Source organism: Scophthalmus maximus, chromosome 7, assembly GCF_022379125.1.
Source record: "Scophthalmus maximus strain ysfricsl-2021 chromosome 7, ASM2237912v1, whole genome shotgun sequence".
In the NCBI taxonomy this organism is placed as follows: domain Eukaryota; kingdom Metazoa; phylum Chordata; class Actinopteri; order Pleuronectiformes; family Scophthalmidae; genus Scophthalmus; species Scophthalmus maximus.
The window spans coordinates 11,423,576-11,451,345 of NC_061521.1; the positions used below are offsets into that span (position 1 = coordinate 11,423,576).

Here is a 27,770-nt window from a genome sequence, read left to right on the forward strand (position 1 = left end):
TAGGATCATCAATCCATTTCCATTTTAATAAATAGTGAAAGGACAAATACACATCAAGACAAAAACTATTGACTCCAATAAATAAGATTAACCATGAGGTCTTGGTTGTGGCCACTTCACCACTGGTATTTATAAATTCCCTTTTTTTTAAGATTCCATCTGTCATATGAAATATAAACTTCTCTATAGACTACATTCAAGAATGTGAGAGCATTTCACATATTTTCTGCAAAAAAAAGGTGACAAACCCGCGAAACGCGACGCCGCCTTCACAGATCAATTAGCAAAACACGTGCTAAACATAGCAACAACGCTCTATTTTCTCCTGACGAATATTATTTTTTTTCTCATCTGCTTAAAAAATATGTACAGACTGTGTAGTTTGAAAATCCTTGAAACAAAAGATCTATTCAAATCAATGTGCAATTGTGTATCACAATATACAGTTCAAAGGGAAATAAACTCATGCTTGCCACAAATAATATTAGGCTTTTACAAAAAATTATATACATTTCAGTAACGGAACAAGAGATTAAGGCAACGGAGTTTGTAATGTAAATGTCACATCTCAGTACTTCACCTACAGTTTTAAAGGATAAAAAAGGCAAAGATAATCTTTAGAGACAGACTTGATGTATGACTGCCCCCTATTGTTTAAACCATGTAAGTGCATCACATGTAAACCTTAAACAATCATTGCCTGCAACATTCCAACTTCTATGTAAAAATCAGAGTGTGCATGTTTTCTGAATTGTGTCATGTGTCCTTCAAACTAAAGAATTCTTGAAAAAGGATAAAAATAATTAACTATTGTCTAACTTAACAAACATCAACAGTTTAAAGGAATACTACCAGTTATGCATAATTTAAAATGTAGCATGCATCTTTAAAATGCCATATCTCAAGTGGTGTAAATCAGTGATAGAGATCATTCAATCCTTATCTTCATTTTTTTTTGTCCTTCTCGCTCTAATCAGACTCTGCTTTGGGCCTGTGAAGCTGTGATGGGACGCTCAGGCCAGCAGGGCTGTGTTCAGGCCAGAAGGGGGACTCGTGTTGCAGAGGAGTGCGGCGGGGGAAGAAGGTGTGTTGGAAGTCGTAGTTGAGCAGGCAGCTGATGGAGGCCATGTAGATGTCAGCGAAGCGTGACAGTCGACGCGAGAAGTACGTGGGGTTGTGGTAGGTCCGGAAAAGACTCCCAAACTGCGTGTTGAAGATGTCCTTCGTTTGTGGCCTGCCATTAAAAACACATTCATATCGTAAGCCTAGGTCAGATCAGTTCCACAAGAGCTCAGTAATTGATCGACCTGCTCATGAATGCCAAATTAATCATCTCCATTACCTCATGGCATCTCTCTCTCTGATCCACTCCTCGACGACAGCTTGAGATGCCGGATCCCTGTGCACCTGTTCAGGAGCAGTACATAGAAGTTGAGCACAAAAAGTTGTGAGGTTGAAGGCAGAAAGGAGAAAGGAATGCTGCATGGAAAGCCTTTTCTTTACCTGCATCTGTTCAATAAGTCCAGTCAGTGCCTTTAACCAGGCCATCATGTGCACATACTGCTCTGTGTTCATAATCTTGATCTCTTTCCTCAGCTCGGGGATGATGGCACCCGTTCTCCAGCCATGTTTCAGCGTTAGATCCTGCAGAAAAAAAATGACCACAAGATCAGTCTTGAACCGAAAAACAGCGTGATTTGTCAATGATTTTTTTACAGCCCAACATAAAGTCAATGTAGTTGCACACGTGATCAAAGAATAGAAATTAAGTCTTAATCCCCCTGGTTGCAATTAAGTGCCCATATCTGTGGTGAGGATTAGCCTGTTAAGTGGCCAGTGCAAACAGCATCAGCATCATTAAAATCAAAGCACATCTCTTCCACAGGAGAAACATGCGTTTGAAAACCCAAGATGAAATGGATCCGAAAAACGAGGAAATGCCTTTCAATATTTCTCAATCCCTCCCGTGTGACTCAGGTATGCTTCTGCTCTGTGTCGACTTACAGTAATGATCTCATCCTACGGCCACTAGGACCGAGTGTTAATTTCTGGCTGGAGTGAACGTCACACACCATGTTCCACCTCTATAAATAAGCAATGATGTGTTTGACACCTGGCTGCCTGCCACCAGCAAGGCATTAAGCCAGAGATGTAAAACTCTGTCTTCCATTATTACCACTTACAGTTGACCAGACACACATTCAAATACTCAAGTTGTTCTAATAAATTGTGACACAATTCTCTTCCGTGCAGAGATGAACTCACTCTTAAACAAAGGAGCCTGGTAAAGGCAGGGCTCCCCTCTGTGGTTATGATATCATAATAGTTTGTGGCACAGTGCTTTTTTTCGAGTGGTGATAATCAGCGCTTTGTACATATGTGCCACTGGATGCTACTTACTGCCAAGTCACTGTAGATGTGATCACCGAAGTAGAGCACTTTGGATCCTCTCCAGCCAGTGAGTCTCAGGAACTCATAAAGGTTTCCCTACAGTGATCAAGCACACATAACAAAAACAACATTCACATCCAATGCTTTTTATCAAGGTGCTGAAGAAAAGTACGTCTGAAATGTTTAACAAGCATGACGTGGTCATTTCCTGTCATCACACCTGTTTGTAGATCTGCCCTTTTTCCAGCTTGTGAATCCTGTCCCATAGCAATGCACCTTTGTCTGTGACTCGCCTGAAAGGTCTAGGAAAAAATACAAAAGACTTACTCACTGGTAATAGCACAGCACACATACACATGCATACTCTGTTAATGCATAGTGAACAATGTCCGATGGTGACAGCTGGTCTTGTGGTCCAGTGAGACCCCTAGTGGCACAGAAGAGGCAAAACATGGACATCGTATGACGACTTACTTTCTCCTGTCATTGAAGAAACTAGGTTTGTCGGCCTGCACAATAACAACATCAAACAGGTCCCTCCAGTCCTTCCCTACGATGTAGCTCATTCCTCTGTCCCTAAGGGAGAGAAAGATACCAGACAGATACCTCATCAGCAACATCTTTAAAGCTCGTCATGACAGTACAAACACAAACAATCGACCTGATTCAGCACCGGGTGATAGTGATACAAACACCAGCAATAATATGTCCATCTTCGACTAAGTTAGTGTGAAACTCAGTGAAACTGTTATTTTAAAAGTGGTTATTGCAGGTTTTGTTGCTGTGATGACTCAATGTAACTAACTATTAAACCATCATCATCAATCAACATAGGTTTCATGCCGTTGGGAAGACTTGTAGGGTTGGAGAGACATAGCGGGTCATTTTGTGCAATCAACCCTGACTTCAAAAGAGGCTCAGTCGATGATTTACTACAGAAAACCCTTGATGTGTGTGTGTCTTTATACTCATCCATAAAAGTAGGGGCATTACGCAGTGGCAACAATTAAATATTTTTACACAATAAATGGCATTTTTAATTAACCATGCCAACAAAAACTTACACCCTGTTTGCTCATACTTACACAAAGTCAAAGGGGCTATTGGTAATGAGGAACATTTTTTTCCCGTGCTCTGACAGCTTCTTCAGCACAGCGTGGCTCTGCTCGCCGTAGCAAATGTATTTCTCTGGAAATCAGAACAAAGAGAGAGGTGTGATATAATTTGTGCAAAAAAACCTCTGCATTTTGTTTGTACATCATAGCTTCATTATTTCCAAATCACATACATTCCATCTTAGCAACAACACACACACTCACACACACAAATACACACACATTTGCATAAGTTCAAACAAAGTGATATAAATCAAAGATCATTACCAATATCTGCCTCCACAGCGCGGTACATAATGCCCTTGACGTGAACATCTCTAATGGCTTCCTGTGAAGAAGTAAAAAGTAAACAGACCGTAGCGAGGAAGTCTTGACTTCAGCGACACAATGTTAGCATTCAGCTCTCGTTGCAGTACTTCGCTCTGTGTATCAGCGGTTGACTTGGAACCATAAAGAGAGCACATCTCTGAATACAAATTAAATTGAACGTGAAGAAAGCACACCCTGGAGCCAGTTATGTGGCTGAGACACATAAACAAACTTTCCACCACATTTTTTGCAGTTTATCTTGAGGATTTTGAATCCGGAACTGAGTGAAAACAGACATTTAAGGGCAAACTTACAGGATGTGCATCATACACAAACGTTAAGGGAAAATTAAGTAAAAAACAAAACTATAGCTAAAAACTGAAAGGGTTAATACCAAGTAATAAATCAAGCTTGGCAAGAAAAAAAAAAAGATTAAGGAGGATGTCCTTGAAAAGATATGAGAGGCGCTCGTGAGACAGTGTGTTAGGGGCTTTTAATGACAGCGATCGGTCAAACGGGCTACAGTGTCACACAGAATAGATGGGACCGGCGTGACAGCTGCCCTCAGAGGGAGAACACACCACTGGTGTCTCGGCCCTCTCCCTCTGAAGTAACAGAGGCCCCAGAGAACAGATGCAGAAGGCTGGTGGCCGGTTTGACTCTACTAAAATTAGACACTTGGTTTTCGGGGCTAAAATTAAGATGGCGTTGAATGGCTGGAGGGTCATGGCGCAATGCAAACAAGAGTCTTGAACAAAGGCAAGGCTGATAACAAAAGCACTCACCTTTACGTCTTTGTAGAGATGGACTGGCTCATAGTCGATATTGTGCCTCATGAAGAAGTCATTGACACACGACAGGAGGGTCATCTCCGGCAGCGAGAATATGTCCATGAACTGTTTCATGGTGTGGCCATGGGAACTCTGCAGGACAGTGATCAGAACAGAATGATACTGGGGTTTTTTTGGTTTTTGGTTTTTTTATTCTCATCTGTGTACCTGAATTGCTCATCACCTTGCCATAGAAGTCGCTCATGTTCTCTAGAGGTACGTGACAACCTTCATACATGGCGATTACTTCCTCGTCAGGAACTGGATGAAGACCCCTGTATGTGAAACATGAAACATTACAAACACTTGGACGACAACAGAATTCATTCTGCTTTATTTGTTGAGTGTGTGGCCTCCTTGTAAGTGACTATAAACCAAGAAAAAGCTGTAAATTCTTAAGCTTAAATTGCTGAATGATTGCATTCGTTATATGAAAACCGTTTATCTGTCTACATGTCACCTGGTGTGGAAAACCATGTTATACTCTCACATTAAAATTATATTTCATTCATTTTAGATTTTATCCCACTATCCCTGGTGTAATATATTGCACAGATACCTGTAGACAGTTCCCAACTGGATGTAGTGAAAAGCATCTATCTTCATCAGCAGCGCCTGTTGCAAATCATTGAATTGTTTTCATACAAATCATCTGATCAATGTGCTTACAGTTCATTTTATGCAAATTATTTTTCAAACCAAATGTGTTAGTTTTTCAAGTTACACCAAAAAAAAAGCCTTTCTCACCTTTTGCACATCATAGTGAAGTCCTCTTACAGCAAAATTTGGAATATACTCATACTTTCGCAGACCCTCTGGATACTAATGGACAGAAGAAAAATCTGTTAGAGTTAATATGAGCTTTTCAACCACAACATAACAGATTCATTATTAACACATCTGTCCACACAATCTGCACACACCCTGTGGTTAGTTATGAGAATGTCCCGGGCTATGTTGAAGATCATTGTGTGGAGATGGCTGGAGTAGAACGCCAGGGTGTAGTCATAGTCGAAGCCGTAGATCTCTGTGTCTCGCAGGCTCATCTCGTTGTTGGCAAAAATGGTGTTGGGGTTGACAGAGTTGGCGGAGATGGCTGGAGTCAAGGCTGAGCAGAGAGACACACTTTAGGTTATTTCGCAGTTTGCTGTCATTTGGGAATTTTAAATGTCGCTGTGGCAGGAAGTCATATCTTATCTCATAGGACTGTACATCTGATAACAATGTTTCTTGATGGTGGTGGATACATTGCTTTTTAATTTGGTGTTCACAGCAGTAATACCACTTTCTAAAGAATAGACGCACTCAACATTTAAGCAATAGGAAGAAGAAAAAACAGTGGAGCTGTGCAAGGCACAATATGTGAAAGATTTACTTGCTTAAATTTTTGTTGCCATGTCCAAAATCCTTAGTCCATAAAGGTCAGTACACACCACAGCAAATAATGGAGGTTCATTTTTGTTCACACGACTTACTATTCAAATAGAATTTCATAATACTTCTTGTGCACACACTGGTGCTCAAAAATGTGCATTTTATATTGGCTGCTGGTTTAAGATGCTGGCCTCTTTTTAATTTCACTTCAAACACTCCGGAGTGGAGGGAGGGGACAACATGTCAGGAACACCTAAGTATATAAATAAATGCTCTACAAAATTCACCCCAAACTTGATCCATCCCTTCTCTGATATATTCTCAACAAATACTGGATACTATGACCTTCACTGAGTATTATTATGTTATATTTTAAAAGGTTACATTTTGGTGTGTTCACCTTCATATGCAAAATACTGTTACTATTTGGTGAAGTTCTTCAATACAGTGGGTATGGTTTTTGAAATTGTGTTGTTAACATGACATAAATACCCAAGATTACATGTCAGTGCACTACAGCAACATCGCAACCTGCAAAAAATATATAAACAAAATGTTTGTGTTATCAGAATCACAAAAGTAGTTTGCATGGGATTGATTTTGTTTAACAGGTGTTGTTTCCATCCCATCCATGTGTGAAACAATGTATTATAGTCTATAGGTACAGTGTATTATTTATTGGTTTGTTATTACATTATTATAACCTTTATTTAACCAGGAGTAGTGTCCTGGCCAAGACAGGCAGCAGCACATACAGTATAACACTGATTGCAGACAAATACAAAAACATAACACAATTTAAAAATAGGAGACAACATTCATCAACAGTCAAAGCATTTACAGCCAGTGGAGCCTGCTTCTAGGTCCTTTAAGATTTCTTTAAAAGTGTCCAATTGGAGTTTACGCCCCTTTGTCATTCCAAGCCGAGGGAGCAGCGTACTTAAAAGCCCTTTTCCACCAGATTTGTAAGGACTTCAGGGACAGTGAAAAGCAATGAGTCCTGGGAGCGCAAGCAATAGTTTCCTGTAACTTTGCGAAGAATGTACATCTGTAGCTAAGAAGGAGTCAGACCGGGTATGGCCTCGATAAACAAGAATGTGCCAACGGTTGAGTCTACGGGCGGACAGGGCCGACCATTCCACCCGTGCAAACATGGAGCAACTGGAGTAAGAGCTCCATGGTGGACCGTGTCCAGCGTGCGTAGGCCTTGTGAGGATGCATGCATATAAATCACATCCCCATAGGCCAGCACGGGTATAAATGTGGCAGCAACAAGTCTCCTTTTGGCCTCAAGGGAGAAGCCAGACTGGATTCTAAAGTAGAAACCCAATATGATTTCAGTTTCTGAACCAGATGCTGAATACAAGGCTAAAATGATCAAGACCATGGCCAATGACCAAGATACTTATATTGGGACACAGGCTCAATCTCAGTGCCCTGTAGTAGTAGTTGTAGTAGTAGTAGTAGTAGAAGTAGTAGTAGTAGTAGAAGTAGTAGTAGAAGTAGTAGTAGTAGTAGTAGTAGTAGTAGTAGAAGTAGTAGTAGTAGTAGTAGTAGTAGTAGAAGTAGTAGTAGTAGTAGTAGTAGTAGTAGAAGTAGTAGTAGTAGTAGTTATGGGTTAAGGAATCATTTATCAACCCAGAACCACTACTCAGGGCCCTGATGTGTGAAACTGTATGTTGTTGTTGGAAGGCAGCTGACGTGAGGCTCTGGACACAGTCGGTGCATTAGTCTGGTGGAAACATGAGTCACGACGGCGTGATGAGACAACAGCCGTTTAGTAGCATTAAGGAATGAGGGGCCAGTCCAGCGTCGCGTTACCTTCCGTCTGCCGTTTGGTCTCGTTGTACACGGACCACAGCCTCTCTGTGGTGTCCTGGCCGGCCGACGAGCTGCTACAGGCGGACGCTGCGTAGTTCGCGGCGCCGGGCTGCGGCGACAGCAGCTGACCGACTCCGTGCCGCACCGCGCCGAAGTTCCGAGTCCACGAGCAGGAGGTGGACGGCCGTCGGTGTAGAGCCTGTAGGGCGTTACAGAGAACACCGGCCCTGGGTCTCAGGAGCGACGACAGGGGCAGCGACAAGGGCGCCATGGCTCTGTTCTTTCAGCTGGCAGCCCGCGTGTGGGTCTCGGTCGCCTGCGGGACGAGCGCACGCGGCTCCTCTGAGTGTCACTGGACGGTAACCTGTACGCCACTTCCGTGTTTGGCAAAGTCGCGGCCAATCAGCGAAGAGCCTGGTGACAGTTCAGTCGCTTCCTGTTTCCACTGAAATGAGGCAGTGACCGACGTGCATTAAATATACATAATCCAGAAAATGATCCATACAAAGCCGGATTAACCTTCAGGAACATTAACCTTCATGAACATAGCACGCTGAAATGGGCTGTTTAATCAATTATCTGATTGAATGATTGCCAATAATTTGTAATCAAGTAACTGATTGATTACAAATTATTGGCAACCATTGAATCAGATAATTGATTAACCATTTCCAGTTGATATTATAACAATCTCTATTTGATATTTATAATTTTCTGTTTTTATCTGAGATTGTAAACTCAACATTTTTTGAAATCTGACAGGTGGTCAGGGAAACAACAATATTAATATGTAATATCATCTCCCTTTCCACATCTGTCACCAACTTGGGTGTTAAAATGGACCCTCAACTCACTTTTGACACCCACATCAAACACCTGTAAAACATCATTCTATCACCTCAAGAACATCACCAAACTCCGTCCAACACTCACCCTGGCAGATGCAGAGAAGCTCGTCCACGCCTTTGTCTCCTCCAGGCTGGACTACTGTAATGCACTCCTCATCGGGATCTCTGGCAAGAGCATCCAGAGACTACAATACATCCAGAACAGCGCTGCCAGGATCCTGAGGGTGTGCAAGCATGATCACATCACCCCCATCCTGAAATCTCTTCACTGGCTCCCTGTCCCACTCAGAATTGAACATAAGGTCTCCCTCCTCACCCACCAGTGCCTTCACGGACATGCCCCACTTTACCTACAGGAACTCCTCACCCCCCAGACCTCCTCGCACCCTCCGGTCTGCAACCACAAACACCCTCCAAGCCCCCAGAACCAAGCTCTGCAGTATGGGTGGTAGGGCCTTTTCATCTGCTGCTCCGAGTCTGTGGAACGCCCTTCCTGACCACCTGAGGGCCCCACGGACTACAGATGTTTTTAAACGAAACCTAAAAACAAATCTTTTTAGAAACCTTTTTACTAAATGTATTTTATAGGTTTCCTTTTAACTATTTATTGACCTTGATCTTTTTTTAATTTAAATGTATTGACCTTGATTTTTTTTTCTAATTGCATTACTATATGCTCTGTAGCACTTTGAGATTGCTGTAATGTAAAGTGCAATACAAATAAAATGTATTATTATTATTATTATTATTATTATTATGTACATTTGTTTTTGAGGCAACAATGATGGGCATATATTACTATTTTCAACATTTCTATCAATCAATTATTACAAAAATATGAAAGATATGAATGAACCTTAGGCTCTCTTTTAGTTCCCTTATTTGCCCTTTGTTGGTAAAACATCCTGGGCAAGCAGAGTTTTCACTTTCAATAAATTTTTTAAAACATATTATCTTGGAAGAGTAATGATAATAAATAAAATATTAGGAATAAAAACATAATATTAATGGCAAGTAAAAAGTCTAAAATAGTAAGTCAAAAATGTATGGCGCGCGCGCACACACACACACACACACACACACACACACACACACACTGTTACATACATAACTTCAACATAGCTGCTTTTTGACACCTGCGGCCTGATCTCACAAAGTCAGGTATACACCCTCAGACAGGTTGAGCAAACAGCATAATAAAGTGCCCATTTATATGATATTATTATGCACAACTTATATGTTCATACATGATTCTAATATGACATAATCTCAGGTGGATCGTGTGTTGAGAGGAACAAATATAATAGTATGCCATCATCTGCATTTTCTCTCACTAAATGTCAATCAGTGTCACCCTAAGAGGTGGCATATTTTCTTCCTTTGTAGGAAAGAAAGACAATAGTTTAGACACAGACGAAATGATGCAACAGTCTGTGTATAAAGGGCCATAATCAAATACCGAGTACATCTACAATGTCAGCGTGTCACTTAACTGTGACTCTGCATAAGAAATCAAAGCGTGTTTGTTTTTTACAAGAGAGGTACATTTTCGGAAGTGATATGCGGATCACTCATTCCTGGCCAATGGTGTCGAGCCACGATTTTCGGGCATCGACATATGTTGAGGAATGTGATTGGACAACGTGTGCCCTTGGTCACGCTCCGATTGGCGGAGGGTTGTGCGTGGTACCCAGCCATTGGCCGCTCGTCACGGGTTCAACAGAGTGGGCTCTTTCGGTGGGAGAGGCAGGTTGTCAGTGTCTGGTGTAAAGGCAGAGCTGCGTGCACTGGTCCCCGGCTTTTGTCTCAGCAGCGGAACACTCACGTCGTCGTGCGTCTCAAAATGAAACGAGTTTGGCTGATCGGTGTCCTTTGCGCACTCTTAGCCTTTGGTGAGTATCGGGTGGATTTGCTATCTCGTTTCACCCTTTTATTGAGAATTATGAAATTACCCCAGCGTTGTAGCTAACAGGGTTAGCTAGAAAGCTAATGCTAAATTTGTAATAATCCCTCGTCTCTGCTCATTCGCGACTACAGCCTCGATAGATTCGCGTTTTCCAAGTTAAATTTTTCTCCCACGTGTTCATATTTTAGTCTGCTTGCTTTATTCGTCTGTTACTCATTTCGCAGAGAAACGCCCGCATCCGTTTTTCCTAATTGCCTTTCTAGAAGTTTCTATCAGAGACACATGTATGTGTTAGCTGCCTGTCTAGCTAACATCCCTATGAAAAGGCACATCCATAGTCTAGCTTCTGAAAGCTGACCTCCCTAAGATTGCACCTTACCCGTGTAGTGAGTTTGAACATGTCTTTCATTCTTAATAATAAGACCTTGAATCCAAAATATTTCTCCTGCTATACCTGCAACAGTTACTGATGCTGAAATATGATTTATTTTTAATAAACCTAAATCAACGTTTTGTCCCCCGGCAGCTGCTGTGAAGGCAGAAGATGAGCTGGACGTGGACGGTACAGTCGAGGACGACCTGGGTAAAAGCAGGGATGGCTCCAGGACAGATGATGAGGCGGTGCAGAGGTGGGTGTCGCTTTGAATATCTCTCCTGTCTTCGTCAGAGCAGGTCAACGGAACCTTAAGTTAACAACACAAGGTCAGCGTGACCATGCTTGTGCACACAAACGCTCACAGCAACCTTGGAATTGTCGGTGGTGGAAGAGCTTTGCAGGATTTACTTCACATCCTCGATTAAGACTGGGGAAGCTGGCCTTTTTTCTTCTTTTAAAAAAAAACCAAAAACATGGATACTGATTCCTAGAGGGGAGAGAAGATTTGCATGTTTGTTGACAGCTATGATTTCATTTGCTCTACCTGTGAGTTCACCTGTGTGTACTGTACATCTTTCCCCTCAGAGAGGAGGAGGCTATCCAGCTAGATGGGCTGAATGCAGCTCAGATCAAGGAACTGAGAGAAAAGTCAGAAAAACATGTCTTTCAGGCTGAAGTCAACCGTATGATGAAGCTCATTATCAACTCCCTCTACAAGAACAAGGAGGTGAGCAGGAAAAAACACTATTTTGAAGCACCTCCGGTAACATTGCAAGATGACTTCTTTACTTGTATGGTACAGTAAAGGTTAAAATAATTTTTGGTCTCTCTGTTTCAGATCTTCCTTAGGGAGCTCATTTCCAATGCCTCAGATGCTCTGGATAAGATCCGCTTGTTGTCTCTAACCAATGAAGAGGCAATGGCTGCCAATGAAGAGCTGACCATCAAAATTAAAGTGTGTACAAGAAATGGGGGGGGGGGGGGGTTGCATTTACTGTATGTTGCAGTCTTTATTGTTATAATAGTTATTTCTCTGTTGGTAACTCACTTGTGCTGTTCCAATCCCCAGTCTGATAAAGAGAAGAACATGCTCCACATCACTGATACTGGTGTTGGAATGACCAAGGAGGACCTGGTGAAGAATTTGGGCACCATTGCCAAATCCGGCACCAGCGAGTTCCTCAACAAGATGACGGAGATGCAGACTGAGGGACAGGCTGAGGGACACTCTACGTCAGAGCTGATTGGCCAGTTTGGTGTGGGTTTCTACTCTGCTTTCCTCGTTGCAGACAAAGTCATTGTGACATCAAAGCACAACAATGGCACGCAGCACATCTGGGAGTCTGACTCTAATCAGTTCTCTGTCATCGAGGACCCACGAGGGGACACACTGGGCAGAGGAACCACCATCTCGTAGGTTCACAAGTAGTTTTTCCATCGCTAAACATCTCCTGCACCAGTTTCCGTTTTCTTTTAATTTTTTTATGACATCATGACTGCTGTTAGTCTGCTATTTACACTCTTCTCTTCTACCCTCTTCTATCTCCAAAACTAAGAAGAATACATTTATATAGTAACTGGAGTTACTATATATTATATAGTATGTGTCAACACATCACAATTTATCAGCAATTAATAGAGGGTGTAGCAACTGTAACAGCTTCTCAAATAGACTTTGAATACTGTTCTAGTCTCAAATGTAGGAATAATATAGACTGTGAAATAAAATCCTCCTTGTCTTTTTCTAACCTCAGGCTGGTCCTGAAAGAGGAGGCCTCAGACTATCTGGAGCTGGAGACCATCAAGAACCTCGTCAGGAAATACTCTCAGTTCATCAACTTCCCCATCTACGTTTGGGCCAGCAAGGTGATTACTAATGACACCTTCTTCCCCCCTTTGAGTCAGACTCATTCCTCTGTAACGTTCTATCATTAAATTTACAAATATGGATACCAAGACATGACGGTGACATTTTCTCTTCCTCTCAACATGCCAGACTGAGACAGTTGAGGAGCCCATTGACGAAGACGCTGAGGCAGCAGAGGAACCAGAGAAGGAAGCAGCTGAAGACGAGGCTGAGGTAGAAGAAGAGGAGGAGGACAAAGACAAGCCAAAGACAAAGAAGGTAGGAAGTACATGAAGGGGTGGATGACATGGAGAGAATTGATCGGTTTCATTGAATCAAATTAGGGTAAAGTTGCGTCATTTGTTAAATGTGTTTTATCATTTTTGTTGTAGGTTGAGAAGACCGTGTGGGACTGGGAACTGATGAATGATATCAAGCCCATCTGGCAGAGACCAGCTAAAGAGGTTGAGGAGGACGAATACAAGGCTTTCTACAAGACATTCTCCAAGGTAGATGCCTCAACAGTAACGCTTCTGTCAAACATCAAATATAATATTTCAAACTAACGGTATGTTCCTCAACAGGACAGTGACGACCCCCTGTCCCACATCCACTTCACAGCTGAGGGTGAGGTGACTTTCAGGTCCATCCTTTTCGTGCCCACCTCAGCTCCCCGCGGCCTGTTTGACGAGTACGGCTCCAAGAAGAACGACTACATCAAGGTATGTGGCTCGAACAATGTTCAGTTTTCATTGTAAGGGATCTGATATGCTTACAGAATGATATTCAGGAATCTTGACTCTACTCCATTATATTTATATAGCACAATTTATACGAGCATGTAGCCAACAATAAAACAATAGAATTATATATTAAAGTCAGAAATATAAAACAGATACCAATAATATTAACATGTGGGATAGAAAGTTCATATAAAAACCAATGATTAATATTTAGGACTGAAGCAAAAGCTATAATATTACTCCAAGTTAATAATTAGCTCCCTCAGCTCAGTCTCTAAATAAATGTTTATTTCTGTCTCAGCTGTTTGTCAGGAGAGTTTTCATCACGGACGACTTCAACGACATGATGCCCAAGTACCTGAACTTCGTCAAGGGAGTGGTAAGTGATTTCCAATTCTAGTTATGACGGAGCCAGGTGCTATCATGGCCTGTTCAGAATTTAATGTAATGGCACCAGCATTGTGATTAATGTAAATTCATTTTCATAGGTTGACTCCGATGACCTCCCCTTGAATGTGTCCAGAGAGACTCTGCAGCAGCACAAACTGCTCAAGGTGAGTTTCATAGCAAATATGAATTAACCAAAATACTTATTTGTAAATGTCACATTACAATGTATTGTACATGGGCTGTTTATTCAGATCTAGAAAGCATTTTTAAAAGCAAAGGCATTGTAAATTCAAAATGGTGCAGGAAAGCAACCTTATTGATACATCATCTTTCAAATAAAAAGAGAAAATACTTAACAGGATTTAGAAAGGGAAAGAGAACAAAATAAGTGGACAAAAAATAATGTGGAAAAGTGGAAAAATTAAATGCCAATGAATCCTTCCTTCCTTTGTCCCTGTTCAGGTTATACGTAAGAAACTGGTGCGTAAGACTTTGGACATGATCAAGAAGATCGCAGAGGAACACTACAATGATAAGTTCTGGAAGGAGTTTGGAACCAACATCAAGCTGGGTGTCATTGAGGATCACTCCAACAGGACCCGTCTGGCCAAGCTCCTGCGCTTCCAGACCTCCAACAGTGACACGACTGTGGCTAGTCTGGAGCAGTATGTGGAGCGCATGAAGGAGAAGCAGGACAAGATCTACTTCATGGCTGGTACCAGCAGGAAGGAGGTGAGTCGGTGGTTTGAATGACCGTAAGTGCACCGTTTTTTCTTGAGATGTGATTAAATGACGTGTTGGAATCATTCCTCTGCAGGCTGAGTCTTCTCCCTTCGTTGAGAGGCTGCTGAAGAAGGGCTATGAGGTGATCTACCTGACAGAGCCTGTGGATGAGTACTGCATCCAGGCACTGCCCGAGTTTGATGGGAAACGTTTCCAGAACGTGGCAAAGGAGGGCGTGAAATTTGACGAGAGTGACAAGGCCAAGGAAAGTAGGGAGGTCCTCGAGAAGGAGTATGAACCTCTTACCACTTGGCTGAAGGACAAGGCCCTGAAGGACAAGGTAGAGAGACAGTTATTTTTTTAAATTTCAGACATGGGGGGGTTATGTCTGTTCATCATGATTTCATATGAGGCCGTCTTTCCCCACAGATTGAGAAGGCCATCATCAGTCAGAGGCTGACTAAATCACCCTGCGCGCTGGTTGCCAGCCAGTACGGCTGGTCAGGAAACATGGAGAGGATCATGAAGGCGCAAGCTTACCAGACAGGGAAAGACATTTCCACAAAGTGAGTAGTGATGATATTTGCTTTCGTAAAATGTTCATTCTATTTTTTTAACAGTTGTAAAATCCAAATGTAGAACGGGTTGTGCGGCCCAACAGTTGAGCTTGTATTACAATGCCTCTCTTTCATCCTTAGCTACTACGCCAGTCAGAAGAAAACGTTAGAAATCAACCCCAAACACCCTCTCATCAAGCAGATTCTCAACACAGTCAGTGTAAGTCTGACCGCTAACCCTTCTCTATATTTGTATTTCCATATTATGTGATTTATAATATGTTGATTTTAAAGAGAAGCATGCAAAAAAGTTATGCAATATAGTTTTTTGACAATTTTAAAAATGGGAACACGGTAGTTGTATTTATGATTTTTAATATGATGATGGCTCCTATTAATATGCATTCATTAGTTCCAATTTGTTGCATTATCTTCAAACCCATCTCTGCAGAAAACCAATAGAGTTTGTTCTTTTTTAAAAAATATTTTTTCCCTGTCCTCAGAATGACGCTGAGGACCAGACTGCGGCAGATCTGGCCATGGTTTTGTTTGAGACAGCCACGCTGCGCTCAGGCTACCAGCTGACTGACACAAAGGCTTATGGAGAAAGGATAGAGCGCATGCTTCGACTCAGCATGAACGTACCTCTGGACGAACAGGCGAGTGAATGTCGGCTGCCACGTACTATATTACTGTGCATAGTCATATCTCCTCCTCCAAGCCAGTGAACACATTCTTATGCCTGACTTGATTGAGCAGTGTTTATTTTTCATTGGATATAATTCCACTTTTTTTTGTTAAAAATATGTCTCTGTTCTCCAGATTGACGAAGAACCAGAGGAGGAGCCGGAAGAGGAGCCAGAGGAAGAGCCAGCAGAGGACGAGGTGGAAGATAATGAAGCAAAAGAAGAAATTGTAGATGAGGAAGATGATGAAGAATCGGTAAGAACACTTAAGTTATGGCATGTTAAGGATGTAAAAAAATCAGATGATGGAATGTTTATTCATCATGTTGATTTTGTTCCCCTGCAGACAAAAACGGACAAAGATGAACTGTGAAGCACTGAATGGAAAAGCACGTAACGATGGAGCTGGGAACAGGAATCGATTCTTGTTCCAGTGTCACTGTGGTCGTGTTCCCGGGTGGGGTCCTAGGGTTGGGGTTTTTTAAGCCGAGCATTGTTTGTGTTTGTTTTCTTTCTTTTTTTTACATTCCTCATGACTGTAAATTTGTTAATATTTAACTGACTTGTTTATGGAAAGATGCGATCCTGTCTGTTGATCGAATAAATGTTTCCTGGAAAAGGGAGGAACGGTGTTTGGGTTTTTTTGTGAAACATATTCATGTTAAGAAAGACATGAGGTGTAGAAGTTGAGGCCAAAAAATGAAAAAACTGCCTCAATGGTATAGAACTTAAAATTCTTTAATGCATCAATAGCTTTTTTGGTCCCTGAACTGAAAGATTTTTTTCTTGCAGATCATTTTCAAAAAGGAGGAAAAAAAGTCCCATTGTCACCAGTTAATCGTCATGAATTCATTGGAAACTATATGTTTGACATTTCTTATCAGCAGTGTCTGTGTGGCTTGGTACCAACAGAAATCTGATAAAATGTATTGGCTTATCTCAGGAGCCACGGTACAATAGGAGTATCTGTTATGGAAACTCAAAGGCTCACGTGGGATTGGTTGATAAAGCATTGTTGCAACAAAATACTGTAGGACCCTAAAAACGAAAAATGATTTAACACATTGGTCATATGTCACACAAAAATGCTTTTAATCAAGTAATTCTACATTAGCACAATTCACCCACTAAAAAATAAAACATACTGTGACCAACAAAAGTGAAGTTTCATTACATTAGATTACATTAATTATATTTCGTATTTTCTTCCACATATACCACAGGATACTAATGTTCAGTCTCCTTGTTTTGTCCTGAAGACTGAGGATGTTGACCTCTTCTCTCCTGTGCTGATCTGATGCGTTTCCTGTTTCACTCCATGATCTGATCTCAGCTTCCTTCTGTGCGAACATCACTCTGGGATCATCTTATTTTTCCTTCCAGCTCACTGTGATGAGGTTGCAGGAAATGGATAAGAAAGGCGTTAACATTTATCCATCGTTCTGGTGTTTAGTCAGATCTAACATTAATCAGAATTGGTCATATAAATGCAAAATATAGTGTAAAGCCACAAAGTATTACAATGCCATGCCATGTCCAGTAGGTGGCACAGTCTCCCTCATCCTGAAATTGTGAATGGGACTATAAAGTGTGTTAATAAGGCAGAAGACTCATATATCTGAATTAACAGACGTGATAAAATATGCATTCAAATTTGTGACCCTTTTGTTACTAAAATACCGTACTTTGCAGTTTTAGTCCTCACATTCAGTGCAAAACTTCAGTTTGACAGTCTGATAAAATGTAGTGTTTTCAGAGTAGTTATGATATTCAGCCATATAACTTCATGTTGTCCCCAAACCAGCAATATTATCTCTGCTCAAAGGGAGGAAACAACTCTTTGTCTTAATACTGTAGTCAGAATCTATCTCTCTTAGCTCACAATTTTAGTCATGTAATCTCAATTTATGTTCTCTTTAGTATCTTCCAGGACAACTTATTTTTATAAATCATTCACAGTGTATATACACAGTATGCACCTTTTATCCCCAATGCATTTGGGCATAAAGAATGCGAAAGACATTATTTCCAGCAGGACAAAAATCACCCCGATCACAACAAGTTTTTAAAAAATGCACCAGAAGCAAGGGAGACAGAAGTAGTTGTGGAAACTCACTTCTGTTTCACACCTCCCAATAAAAAATGAAGGCAATTATATTTTACAGATTATAAAACTTGTATTTATTGTGTTGAGTCATTTTGAACGATGTGGTATGTCATAGAGTTGAATTGTATTGCATTATACTGCAGGTGGTTTTACAAACAGAAACTGAACATTATTACAGTTATGAAAGGTATCGCATTAGTTTTAGCTAGAAAATAAACTGTCATCAACATGTCTTGTTGTACTGGGCAAATACTGAACCTTAGTCCAAATGTCAACAGAGACCAGCGCTCATTTGTATAGGCCTATACAGTGAACTGACATATGGAACAATTCATTATTTCCTGATTGACCCAACAACCCAGTGTTATTGCAGCCTACGGACGATTCAGAAATTCTTTGCATTTTCAAGTGTAGCACAGCTGAAAGCTCCATTGGTCTGTTGAGAAGCAGAAAGCAGAAACAATCTTCAGGATCCACGGTTCAGAGAGCAGGGCTGATGCAAAGTGTTTGTTCTCCACCAACCACAGTTTCTAACGTCTTATTGCATTGGCTAGCAGGATGGGGTTGTACTGTACACGTCCAAAATCCACTGTGGAAATCTGCAGGGTTTTTTTTTAATAGGGAGTTTGTGAAACAGCAGCTCAGCAGCAGCAGTGTTAGATTTTGCAGGTCACTCCATGGACGAGCCATGTGTTTGCGTGAGAGAGAAAATGTTGTGCCTTCTTAATAAAGGGTGACAGATATGGGACACAGCAGGGGGAGGGGTTTCGTGGAGGCGCAGATTCACAGGGGACTGATACCAGTGGGAGATAATAGCTGTGCTCTTTCAGTCTTTTTTTTTCATCCTCAAGTGATTCCCTGCTGTTAACCTGCAGAACCATTTCTTCATCTCTCTTAGCTCACCACCGTCGAAGGCAAAACTCAACAGGATAATCCCTACAACACGGCTCACACACAAGACGGATGTAACACAAACGTTTTCTTTTGTACAGAAGCAGTTGCGCCAGCATGTGTCCCAAAAAACACCTGAGATCCTCTGTCCACAGGCTTCTCTCTATTCTCAGGCCCAGGACCAAATGCACGTGGTGATGCGGCCTTTTGCAAAACTACGAATGTTCTGAATTTGTTTTCCTCTTGTCGCGTGGTCTCAATCACTTTTGCATGCTGGCTCACCTAACCTGCTCCAGTTCTGGACTAAATGTGAATACGTTGTCTCACATTTATCTGTGTTTATTGCCACTATTTCTATTTCATCTTTCGTTGTCCTCGACAGTGTTTTGTCATATTTTATCCCCGCGCTGTAAAGTCCTTTAGATCAACTGTGATTTCTTGAAAGTGATATACAGTATTTGCTTTATATAACACTGATGTCTCTGACCTGAGAATTGTTTTGTTCAAGTTGACACAGTTGGAGTTGAGTTTAGGAATGTCCAAAGTCTAAAGGAAGGTCCAGATTCTAGAGGTCTTGTTTTATCCTTTATGGAAACACAAGCATGTGATCAATTTTTCTCACAAACCCAAACGATGCATCGCTTGTCACGTTCAATGCAAAGGGCTCTCCAACCTCAGCTGATTTTATTCATATGAAGTGTGTTGACATCACGGCCAAGTCTTTCTTGCCTGTTATGAATGTTTCATTGTGTAATGAAACTTTCTGGCGACATCCACTTTGTGTCTGGGGGTCACAATGTTCTGAAAGCAGATGTATCCCCCCCCCCCCCCATCTCTGAAAATAGAAGGGCCACGATGAGCTTTCGTCTTACGGCTATTAATATGTTTATGATTATGAAATCAATTAATAATAGCTCCTGTGTTAGCGCAAGGCTGTTTTTCACCATTCTCCCTGTACATTATCTTTAAAAAAAAAACAGCTATTAACGCTTGCAATTTTCTGTTTCTGTTTGAACAAACATGGCCACAGAAGAAGCCCCGTGTGGAACTCACTACCGCGCGACCCCAGACATGTCACTTCTCGTGTGTCTCAGTGTGGATCGATCTGATCCTCCCGACGTTCCTCTCATTTGTATTTCGCGACTGGCTGCAGCTTGTGCTGCTGCTGCTGCTGCTGCTGCTGCTCTGCTGCTGCTGCTCATACGCAATCCCTGGATAGGTGGTTGCCATGGATTCCTGGGTCACATGCGTGGGTTTCCTGTAGCCAGAAGCAGCAGAAGATGCTTGGACCGAAAAAAACCCAGAGCCATTTTCATTCAAGGAAAAGAGAGGATCCGCTGTCGTTGCCTCGCTGACCGGGCGGCCCGACTACACCCGTCTGCAGAATTCTCTCTCTCTCTCTCTCTCTCCCTCTCTCTCTCCCTCTCTCTCTCTCTCCCTCTCTCTTTCTTTTCGATTCCATCTGTGCTTTGGATTGTTCACAAATTTCGCAGCAAAACCGGTTTAGTCCACATCCATAGACTGAGAACAGGAATGAGTATAGAAATTCCCGAGGGCCTGACGGAGCTGTTACAGAGCTTTACCGTGGAAGTTTTGAGGAACCAGCCCCGGGATCTGCTCGAGTTCGCCCTACAGTACTTCACCCAGCTGAGGGACCGCGAGACCAAAGGGGCCTCGTTCGGCAATGAGCGAAATTCGGCCCCAAGACCCGGGAAAGCGGTCAACTTCATTGACGAAGCCATGCAAATCGACTCGGAAAACGGAGAGGAGGAGGAGGAGGAGGACGACGACGACGACGACGAGGAATTCATAGGTGGGCTATGATAGATTTGCAACATGTCCGTGAAGATGCGCCACATGCGTGTGGGTGAGCCCGATGCGGTTTGAACCGCAGTGTGCACGGCTCGTGGTTTGGTGGGAGAAGGATGCTCCGGCCGCGGCGCCACCTCGCATCCAGCGCCTCTGTCATTTGCCATATATGGTCACAGAGGCTGAGCGGCGGTTCGTGAACGCGTCTCGCGCTTCGCATATGCTCACACGTTTTTGTCAGAAGAGCAGCTTCAAAATCGCTTGAGAATCAAATATGGTTGTTTTGGGGCTGTTTTTTTTTTTTTTTTTTTTTTACAAAGACCTTGCACCTGTAGGTCATTTGTATATTTCCAGTTGCAGGTGCAGGCCTGAGGGGCCTACCCTGACTATGTCCCCAAAAATATGACAATCCAGATAAAGATAGAAACCCTAAGCTCTGCTGTGATGTAAGCAATAGAAAATGTGACTTTTTTTTTTACATTTTTATTATTATGTGCTTCCTAAGCGGTGGTCATATTTAACACAATGGCCAGTGCTGGGTTGCCATAAGGTGCAGCAAGTAGCATAGCAACCCAGAGCTCTGACACAGCATCCCAATGAGTGGTGGGGTCCACAAGGCTGGCTGCGATGGTTACATAAGGACTATTTATTCAATCATTAAACCAAATATTGTAGTATTATAGAGTCATGATCGTGCACCATCACTCCTCCGGTATCTTGTCATAATGATATTTCAACGAGCATCCCCGGACAACACTGGCCAGGCAGGCTATTAATGGACGAGACCTCCTATCTAATGTATATTTCATACGGGGTTATTGTGTTGGAGGCTTGGACGTAATTCTCATTTAAATTTGATTCAAAGCAGCTGTCCGTGTTCCCGTTTGACCCAAATGAATATGGATCCTTAATGAGCACAGGGACAGGAATTCTCTGCTGCACATGTGCCACAGTAGATGTAGAACACTACAGCATTAACCTCATCCTTTCCAATATTAATTGAGCTACTGTAAGATGAATTTAGCATGTTAATATATATATATATTTTTACAATTTTGCAGCCCCTGTAATGAACAGATTCATCAGAAGAGCATCAGGTGAGTTGTCATTCACTTCCCGTTGAAGGTGCATGTTAAAAGCCTCCTCTGTCAAGAGGAAAACTCTGGACAGTGTCAGTGCTGGAATACTGCATAACACACACGAACACTACCTTTTGAGGCTACGTCAGATTTGCTCCAGGACAAGCACTATTGAAGTATTTTTTTTCCATCTGTCTTGTCTCACTGCCTTCAGTTTGTTGTAACTGTGTTGATTAATTAGAGTTTGTGAAACCACTTTGTCTCAATCCTGGTAATAATGTCATCGAGTGAAGTGGATGAGAAGATCCGGAAAAGTACTACTACTAATAATAATGTCTTGGTCGTGGTTATAGAAAGGTTGTATGCTCACAAAAATAACTTTGCTGTATTAGGACTTATGGTTGCACATTTAATGGTTACAATAGAAAGTATGAGCAGGAGAAAATATTCAGTACCACATGAATTATAATTGATTTCAGTCCTTCTATCATGTCAGATGGGAAATTATGTCACATGCATAGGACACAAAGGCAGTAGTAACCCTAACCCATAAATGTAAATTTCAAATGTTGAGGCCAGGGAGAGTGAGGTGTGACATACAACAGGGTCCCCCGGCCGTGAGTCAAACTATGCATTGCAGTTATGTGGTTTGTGCCTTTTGCTAATGTACAATGTGTCTTATTTCCCAAAAGTTGGTCGGCATAAAGTTTATTAAAAAGGCAAAATAATCTGATAGACTTTAGACAGGCAGTAGACTTACAATATACACAACATCTTATAATTCAGCAACAGGCTACGGCAACTACCAGTAAATAAACACTTCAAATTACAAACATCAAAAAAATTACACGGATAAAACACAATGACAAAACAAAATAAATATTTAGGGAAAATTCAAAGGTGCGAGGGGAGACAAACATTTGAAGTGCTGGTTTGTGTGCAAATAAGTGAACAGTTCATTCATTTGTTAAACTTTGTCCTGCAGTGTGTGCTGAAGCGTTCAATCCTGATGAAGATGAGGAGGATAAAGAGCCATGGGTAGGCTGTGCTCCATGTCATAATTATCTACTTTTTTATTACATTTTCTATTACACATGACATAATCAAGAATTGGAGCTCGGAATCTGAATACAATTGTCAACAATAAATATGACTTATTCTGTGCAAGTTCCCCTCAGCGCCACATCACAGGTGTGTGTTTTGTTTCGCAGGTCACCCACCCAAAGACCGATGAGCAGAGACAGAGACTACAGGAAGCGTGTAGGGACATTCTTCTGTTCAAGAATTTGGATCCGGTGAGTGGATTATTCCATAAGCACTCTGCTCGCCTCTGGTTTGTCCTCTGCCATCTCCTAAATTACACAAAAGAGAACATGGCCTGAGGCCAGAGGCTTTTTGCCACAGCTCAGTGCACTATGCATGATAAAGACTGTTCATTTTAAGCAGCAGAAACAGCACACTGAGTTGATTCTATGTGATTGCTTCAACATGTGAAATTCAAACACTTTACTATGTTTTTGTTAAACGCTGCTATTCTATTTGTGCCTCGCAGGAAGAGATGTCTCAGGTGCTGGACGCCATGTTTGAGAAGTTCTGTACGGAAGGGGAGCACATCATCGAGCAAGATGGTGATGGGGACAATTTTTATGTCATTGAAAGGTACATTCTGACAAGATTCCAAAGCTTTTCCGGAATCAGATCATTTATGGTTAAATGAAAATAGAAGTCTTTTGAATTAAAATGAATATTGAACAAATATTGATACAATTTTGTTTTTGCTGACTATTTTTCAGAATTCAGAAGTCACCAATGTTGTTGCCATGTGATGATATTTTCTCTGATATGGTATTTTTCTTTAATATTTAAATTTCAGTGGGATGTTTAACATTTTCATGAAGGTCGATGGCACAGAGAAGCAGGTTGGCTGCTATGACAACAGAGGCAGCTTTGGAGAACTAGCATTGATGTACAACACCCCCAGGGCAGCCACCATAATCGCCGTCTCACCTGGAGCCCTTTGGTGCCTAGTGAGTTAAATCCTCATACAAGAGCGCAATTAGTTCCGCACTCAGCTTTTCGTGACACGCTGTGCCGTCAGGATTTACAGTAAACATCTTTGGCAGTGTTGGTACCTGGTGTGATGAGTGAGATCACATCATGTGATTGACATAATATACTGAATAAAAGCGATTGAATTCAACTAAAGTTTGAGAGGGCACTCAACAAAACCCCTAGATGTGATTTTACACGTTCATTGATTGGCATATTAGAGCATAATGAATGTGAAAACTGAATGTGAAAATATATCTATATTTTTTGAAGTAATGGCCTTTTGAAATGATCATTGTGTCGCCCATTTGGAGAGCTCAGCTCTCAGAACAGCTCAGATTAACAGGGTTAAACTTGTTTACTTGTCTGAGTTAGAAAATATGCACCTCATATGAAATTAGGTTGCAGAGGACTTGCAAAATATATATACTTTTTTTTTTTAATAAAAACATAAAGTGGAGAGGCCAGCTGTGATTATGCTTTTGGGGTACTATTGCTCATATCATTAGAGGTTGGAAGATTACCTTTCACCTCCAGTGTAAATAATAAACTGCAGTGTGCCTTTACAGTAAAACTACTGCAGTGGGGAAAATACCTAAAAACATATCTAATTAAAGGTATTTTGCTAAAAGAAATTCAAACTACTTTAGGAACTGTGGCCAGAACAGCTGATTTGAATGTTAAGCTAGTGCTTAGTATCTTTCTATGAAGCAGCTTGTTTATGAATGACCCCGTGATGGTCAGCCAACTGCTTTGTTGTGTCATGTCGGCGCTGACTGGGCTGGTTGCAGCTGTATCCCCGGTTGACCTGAGAACTTGTACTGTGTTTGAGTCTGTTACCAAGGGCCTAGTTCTGTTTAACTAACAATCCCCTTAGGTTGAGGAGGGATAGCACTGCTGAGGGGCTTCTGATTTAAACCTGGGATTAAAGTTCAATTTCATTTGGTAGGATATTAACATGACATGTTCTAGGCTCAAGGACTGACTCTACTGGTCACTTTACCTCAAGGTTAGGGCAGTGTCGGCTTGTTTGGATGCCATAGGAAGCACAGTAGGTGACCATCCACCATGTGGCTGCAGGCCAGTACTTGTTTTTAAACTTGGTATAATCCTGAGTTATACATGTTTATAACTGAAAGAACCGGAGTGACACGTGGTCGAAGTATTCAGAGTGGTTCTATTGTTAGCAGAGGATTCTCTGCTTACTTTAAATCTGGTTCACAGCGACACCTACTGCAAACTATTGTTTCATATCAGTTATTGTGAAAGGGTGCCCGAGTATGACTACCCATTCAAACTGAATTCTAGAGAGAGCAGGGAAAACAAGCGCTGTATTAAAAAAATATATGATGGTGACCCGACTTTCTGGGCATCGCGGATTGTTTTTCCATTCCAATATGTATTGTTATTTATATTCTGTTATGTTCGGTATCAAGCTCCCGAGTTCAAGAAAAAATTGTGAGAACTTTTAAAAGCATGATTTTTGACATGTATTTACACACAATTAATGGGGGATCACAGGATTACAAGTTTTGAAATGCATATTTCTTTTCACCCTGAATGTTTCTCTTTTCTCTAAATGCATGTCAGGATCGTCTGACATTCAGGAGGATCATAGTGAAGAATAACGCCAAGAAGAGGAGGCTGTATGAGGCGTTCATTGAAACGCTGCCATTGCTCACGTCGTTAGAGGTTAGCAGATTACCTTTGTCCTCCAGTGTAAAGAAACTGCAGTGTGCATTTACAATAAAAACCTTTGACAGCCACATATCTTTTCTATCCACAGCTCTCTGAGAGAATGAAGGTTGTAGACGTGCTGTCCACCAAGGCGTACAATGATTCACAGCAGATTATTGCTCAGGTGATAAGACTCTTTACATGCTCTGATCTTTTTTTATTCTGTATTCCAATGGAGCATTTATAAAGACAGAGTCACTTATATTTTGGTGCTAATTTGCTATTGCATTAATGCTTTGTGTTAAAGGGGGATTTAGCGGATTGCTTCTACATCGTCGAGTCTGGCCAAGTTAGAATCACCATGAAAAGAAGCAGAGTAGGTTTTCACAGTCTCCCTTGAATTTGTAAAAAAAAACCTCTCAAAAATTAAGAAATCAGTGGTGGTCTCAGTATGTTATTGTGTGCGTTTTTCTTCTCTCACCAGACGAAAAAAGACCAGGAGGATGAGGAGCTGGATATTGCCACATGCTTTAGGGGCCAGTATTTTGGGGAGTTGGCGCTTGTCACAAACAAGCCCAGAGCTGCGTCGGCATACGCTGTGGGAAGCGTCAAATGCTTGGGTAATTTTCTGTTTGTGCAATTTTATGATCATTCATATATTGAGTTCAGCACAGAGATTTCCCATTGTATCACTTGTTATTTTACATCAATCTCTCTTGCCTGTCTCTTCTGTTTTTTTCTCTGTTTTTTTCAGTCATGGATATTCAAGCCTTCGAGAGATTGCTGGGCCCGTGCATGGACATCATGAAGAGGAACATTGCTAACTATGAGGAGCAGCTAGTTACCCTGTTTGGAAATAGCCCGGAGATTGAGCAACAAAGTGCATAAGATGGCTCCAATGCCAATGGACTATGAATCAATGGATGGGGGGGAAAAAGGCTTGTGTGGATGTTTTCCCCCATTATCACTTAAATGGCTTTTCGTACAAGAAATGTGAATACCCACAACAATAATTGTGTGTCGGATAAATAAAACACACAGATTCCCATATAAGACAAGGTTCAATTCAGCAGAGTTTGTTATGAGTAAAGTAAGCCAAAGCAGAGTTGCTTACAGCTTGTTTCAATTAGATTCCTCATGATTCTCACCTTAAAAGTGTAAGTGTACATTTTACTTGTCAGTGTCAGATAAATTATTTTATATGCTGAACAATTTTGTCAACTCTCACCTTATATCCACAGTGTTATAGTTACACCTAGAGTATAATATTGTTTGTGAATTTTTAAATATTGTTTGTTGAAACCAGATGCCAAAGTTAATTTCTTACTAGATAATTGCGAGCAAACATGTCACTCTCTTATCTTTTTTTTTTTTGGCAAGAGCACTAACACTTGCAGCATGAGGTGCACTGGTACAAGAGCGCCTCCCTACATGAGAAAGGATAAACAATTTGTAAAGGAAGTTCATTTGATTCTGTGTTTGAATAGCATCTTTCACATTTTGATCAGAAGAGAATCACAAATATACATTTAGTTGATCATAAGATATAATCCCTTGAATATGCGTTCATAAACAATGTATATCATTGTTGCAAATTGTTTGTGGCTGTTAGCCTAATGCTTTTGAAAAAACAAACAGAAAACAAACTTCAGAGAGATAGCTGATAGTTTTGTAAGAATAAACAACACGTTGCTCTGAAATTTGAAAAAGAGTATTTGCTGTTAATGTATAGGCTCACCTTTAATATAATTAGTCACCCCGCTAGACTGTAGCATTATAGGCAACGTCTTGACACAAATGATTTTTTCTGTTTTTTTAATGTTAAATTAAAGTCTGTTTTTGTGTCGGTGAAACATGTTTTATGATTGATAACATTCATTGTTGCTGTCTATCTCTGCCAACAACTTATACTTTTTGGAAACACATTCATGTGCCCTCTCAACAGGAATCTAAAGTGGGTCCTCTCTCTCTCCCCCTTCCCCCTATTTCTTCTTCTCTCTCCTTCTAAAATGAATAATTAGTCTGTATTTTGTCTGTGGTTTGCTGCAGCTTTAACTATTTGAAGCTGATTTGACATTTAAACATTCTAAATTTATTCCTCCCCCTTTTGTGCAGGTTGTAGGCTAGTGGTAAATTCTGAGGGCAAACCCATAAAATACTGGATGACAGTACTGAGTGTTTCACTTTTCATGACAATAAATACATTTTTTTTTACATATTTTTCGTGTCAGATAAGTTCTTAT

The 27,770-nt window shown here is 41.2% G+C and overlaps 3 protein-coding genes across 3 annotated transcripts; 2 read left to right on the forward strand and 1 right to left on the reverse strand.

The window, feature by feature from the left end:
* On the reverse strand, positions 1–8,232 carry nt5dc3 (5'-nucleotidase domain containing 3). Its single transcript, XM_035643136.2, has 14 exons — positions 7,841–8,232; positions 5,569–5,753; positions 5,393–5,467; positions 5,205–5,260; positions 4,830–4,920; positions 4,601–4,738; positions 3,774–3,834; positions 3,477–3,579; positions 2,866–2,967; positions 2,612–2,693; positions 2,401–2,487; positions 1,504–1,644; positions 1,343–1,407; positions 1–1,234 (listed from the first exon to the last, which is right to left on the reverse strand). The coding sequence occupies exons 1-14, from the start codon at positions 8,109–8,111 to the stop codon at positions 970–972; spliced, it is 1,722 nt and encodes a 573-aa protein (XP_035499029.1). The 5' UTR covers positions 8,112–8,232; the 3' UTR covers positions 1–969.
* A 2,189-nt stretch (positions 8,233–10,421) lies between these two features.
* hsp90b1 (heat shock protein 90, beta (grp94), member 1) lies at positions 10,422–16,538 on the forward strand. The gene is made up of 18 exons (XM_035642900.2): positions 10,422–10,580; positions 11,121–11,223; positions 11,556–11,697; positions 11,809–11,925; positions 12,040–12,383; positions 12,725–12,836; positions 12,967–13,095; positions 13,209–13,325; positions 13,401–13,538; positions 13,861–13,938; positions 14,048–14,113; positions 14,412–14,681; positions 14,767–15,012; positions 15,102–15,238; positions 15,371–15,449; positions 15,733–15,888; positions 16,052–16,171; positions 16,262–16,538. Exons 1-18 carry the CDS (start codon positions 10,532–10,534, stop codon positions 16,286–16,288), a joined length of 2,430 nt encoding a protein of 809 aa, XP_035498793.2. The 5' UTR covers positions 10,422–10,531; the 3' UTR covers positions 16,289–16,538.
* A 3,447-nt stretch (positions 16,539–19,985) lies between these two features.
* Positions 19,986–27,743, forward strand: LOC118315442 (cAMP-dependent protein kinase type II-beta regulatory subunit). Its single transcript, XM_035642720.2, has 11 exons — positions 19,986–20,726; positions 21,784–21,819; positions 22,787–22,839; positions 23,013–23,096; positions 23,354–23,460; positions 23,675–23,828; positions 25,441–25,542; positions 25,637–25,711; positions 25,835–25,903; positions 26,012–26,147; positions 26,282–27,743. The coding sequence occupies exons 1-11, from the start codon at positions 20,159–20,161 to the stop codon at positions 26,413–26,415; spliced, it is 1,518 nt and encodes a 505-aa protein (XP_035498613.2). The 5' UTR covers positions 19,986–20,158; the 3' UTR covers positions 26,416–27,743.
* Positions 27,744–27,770: the final 27 nt, after the last annotated feature.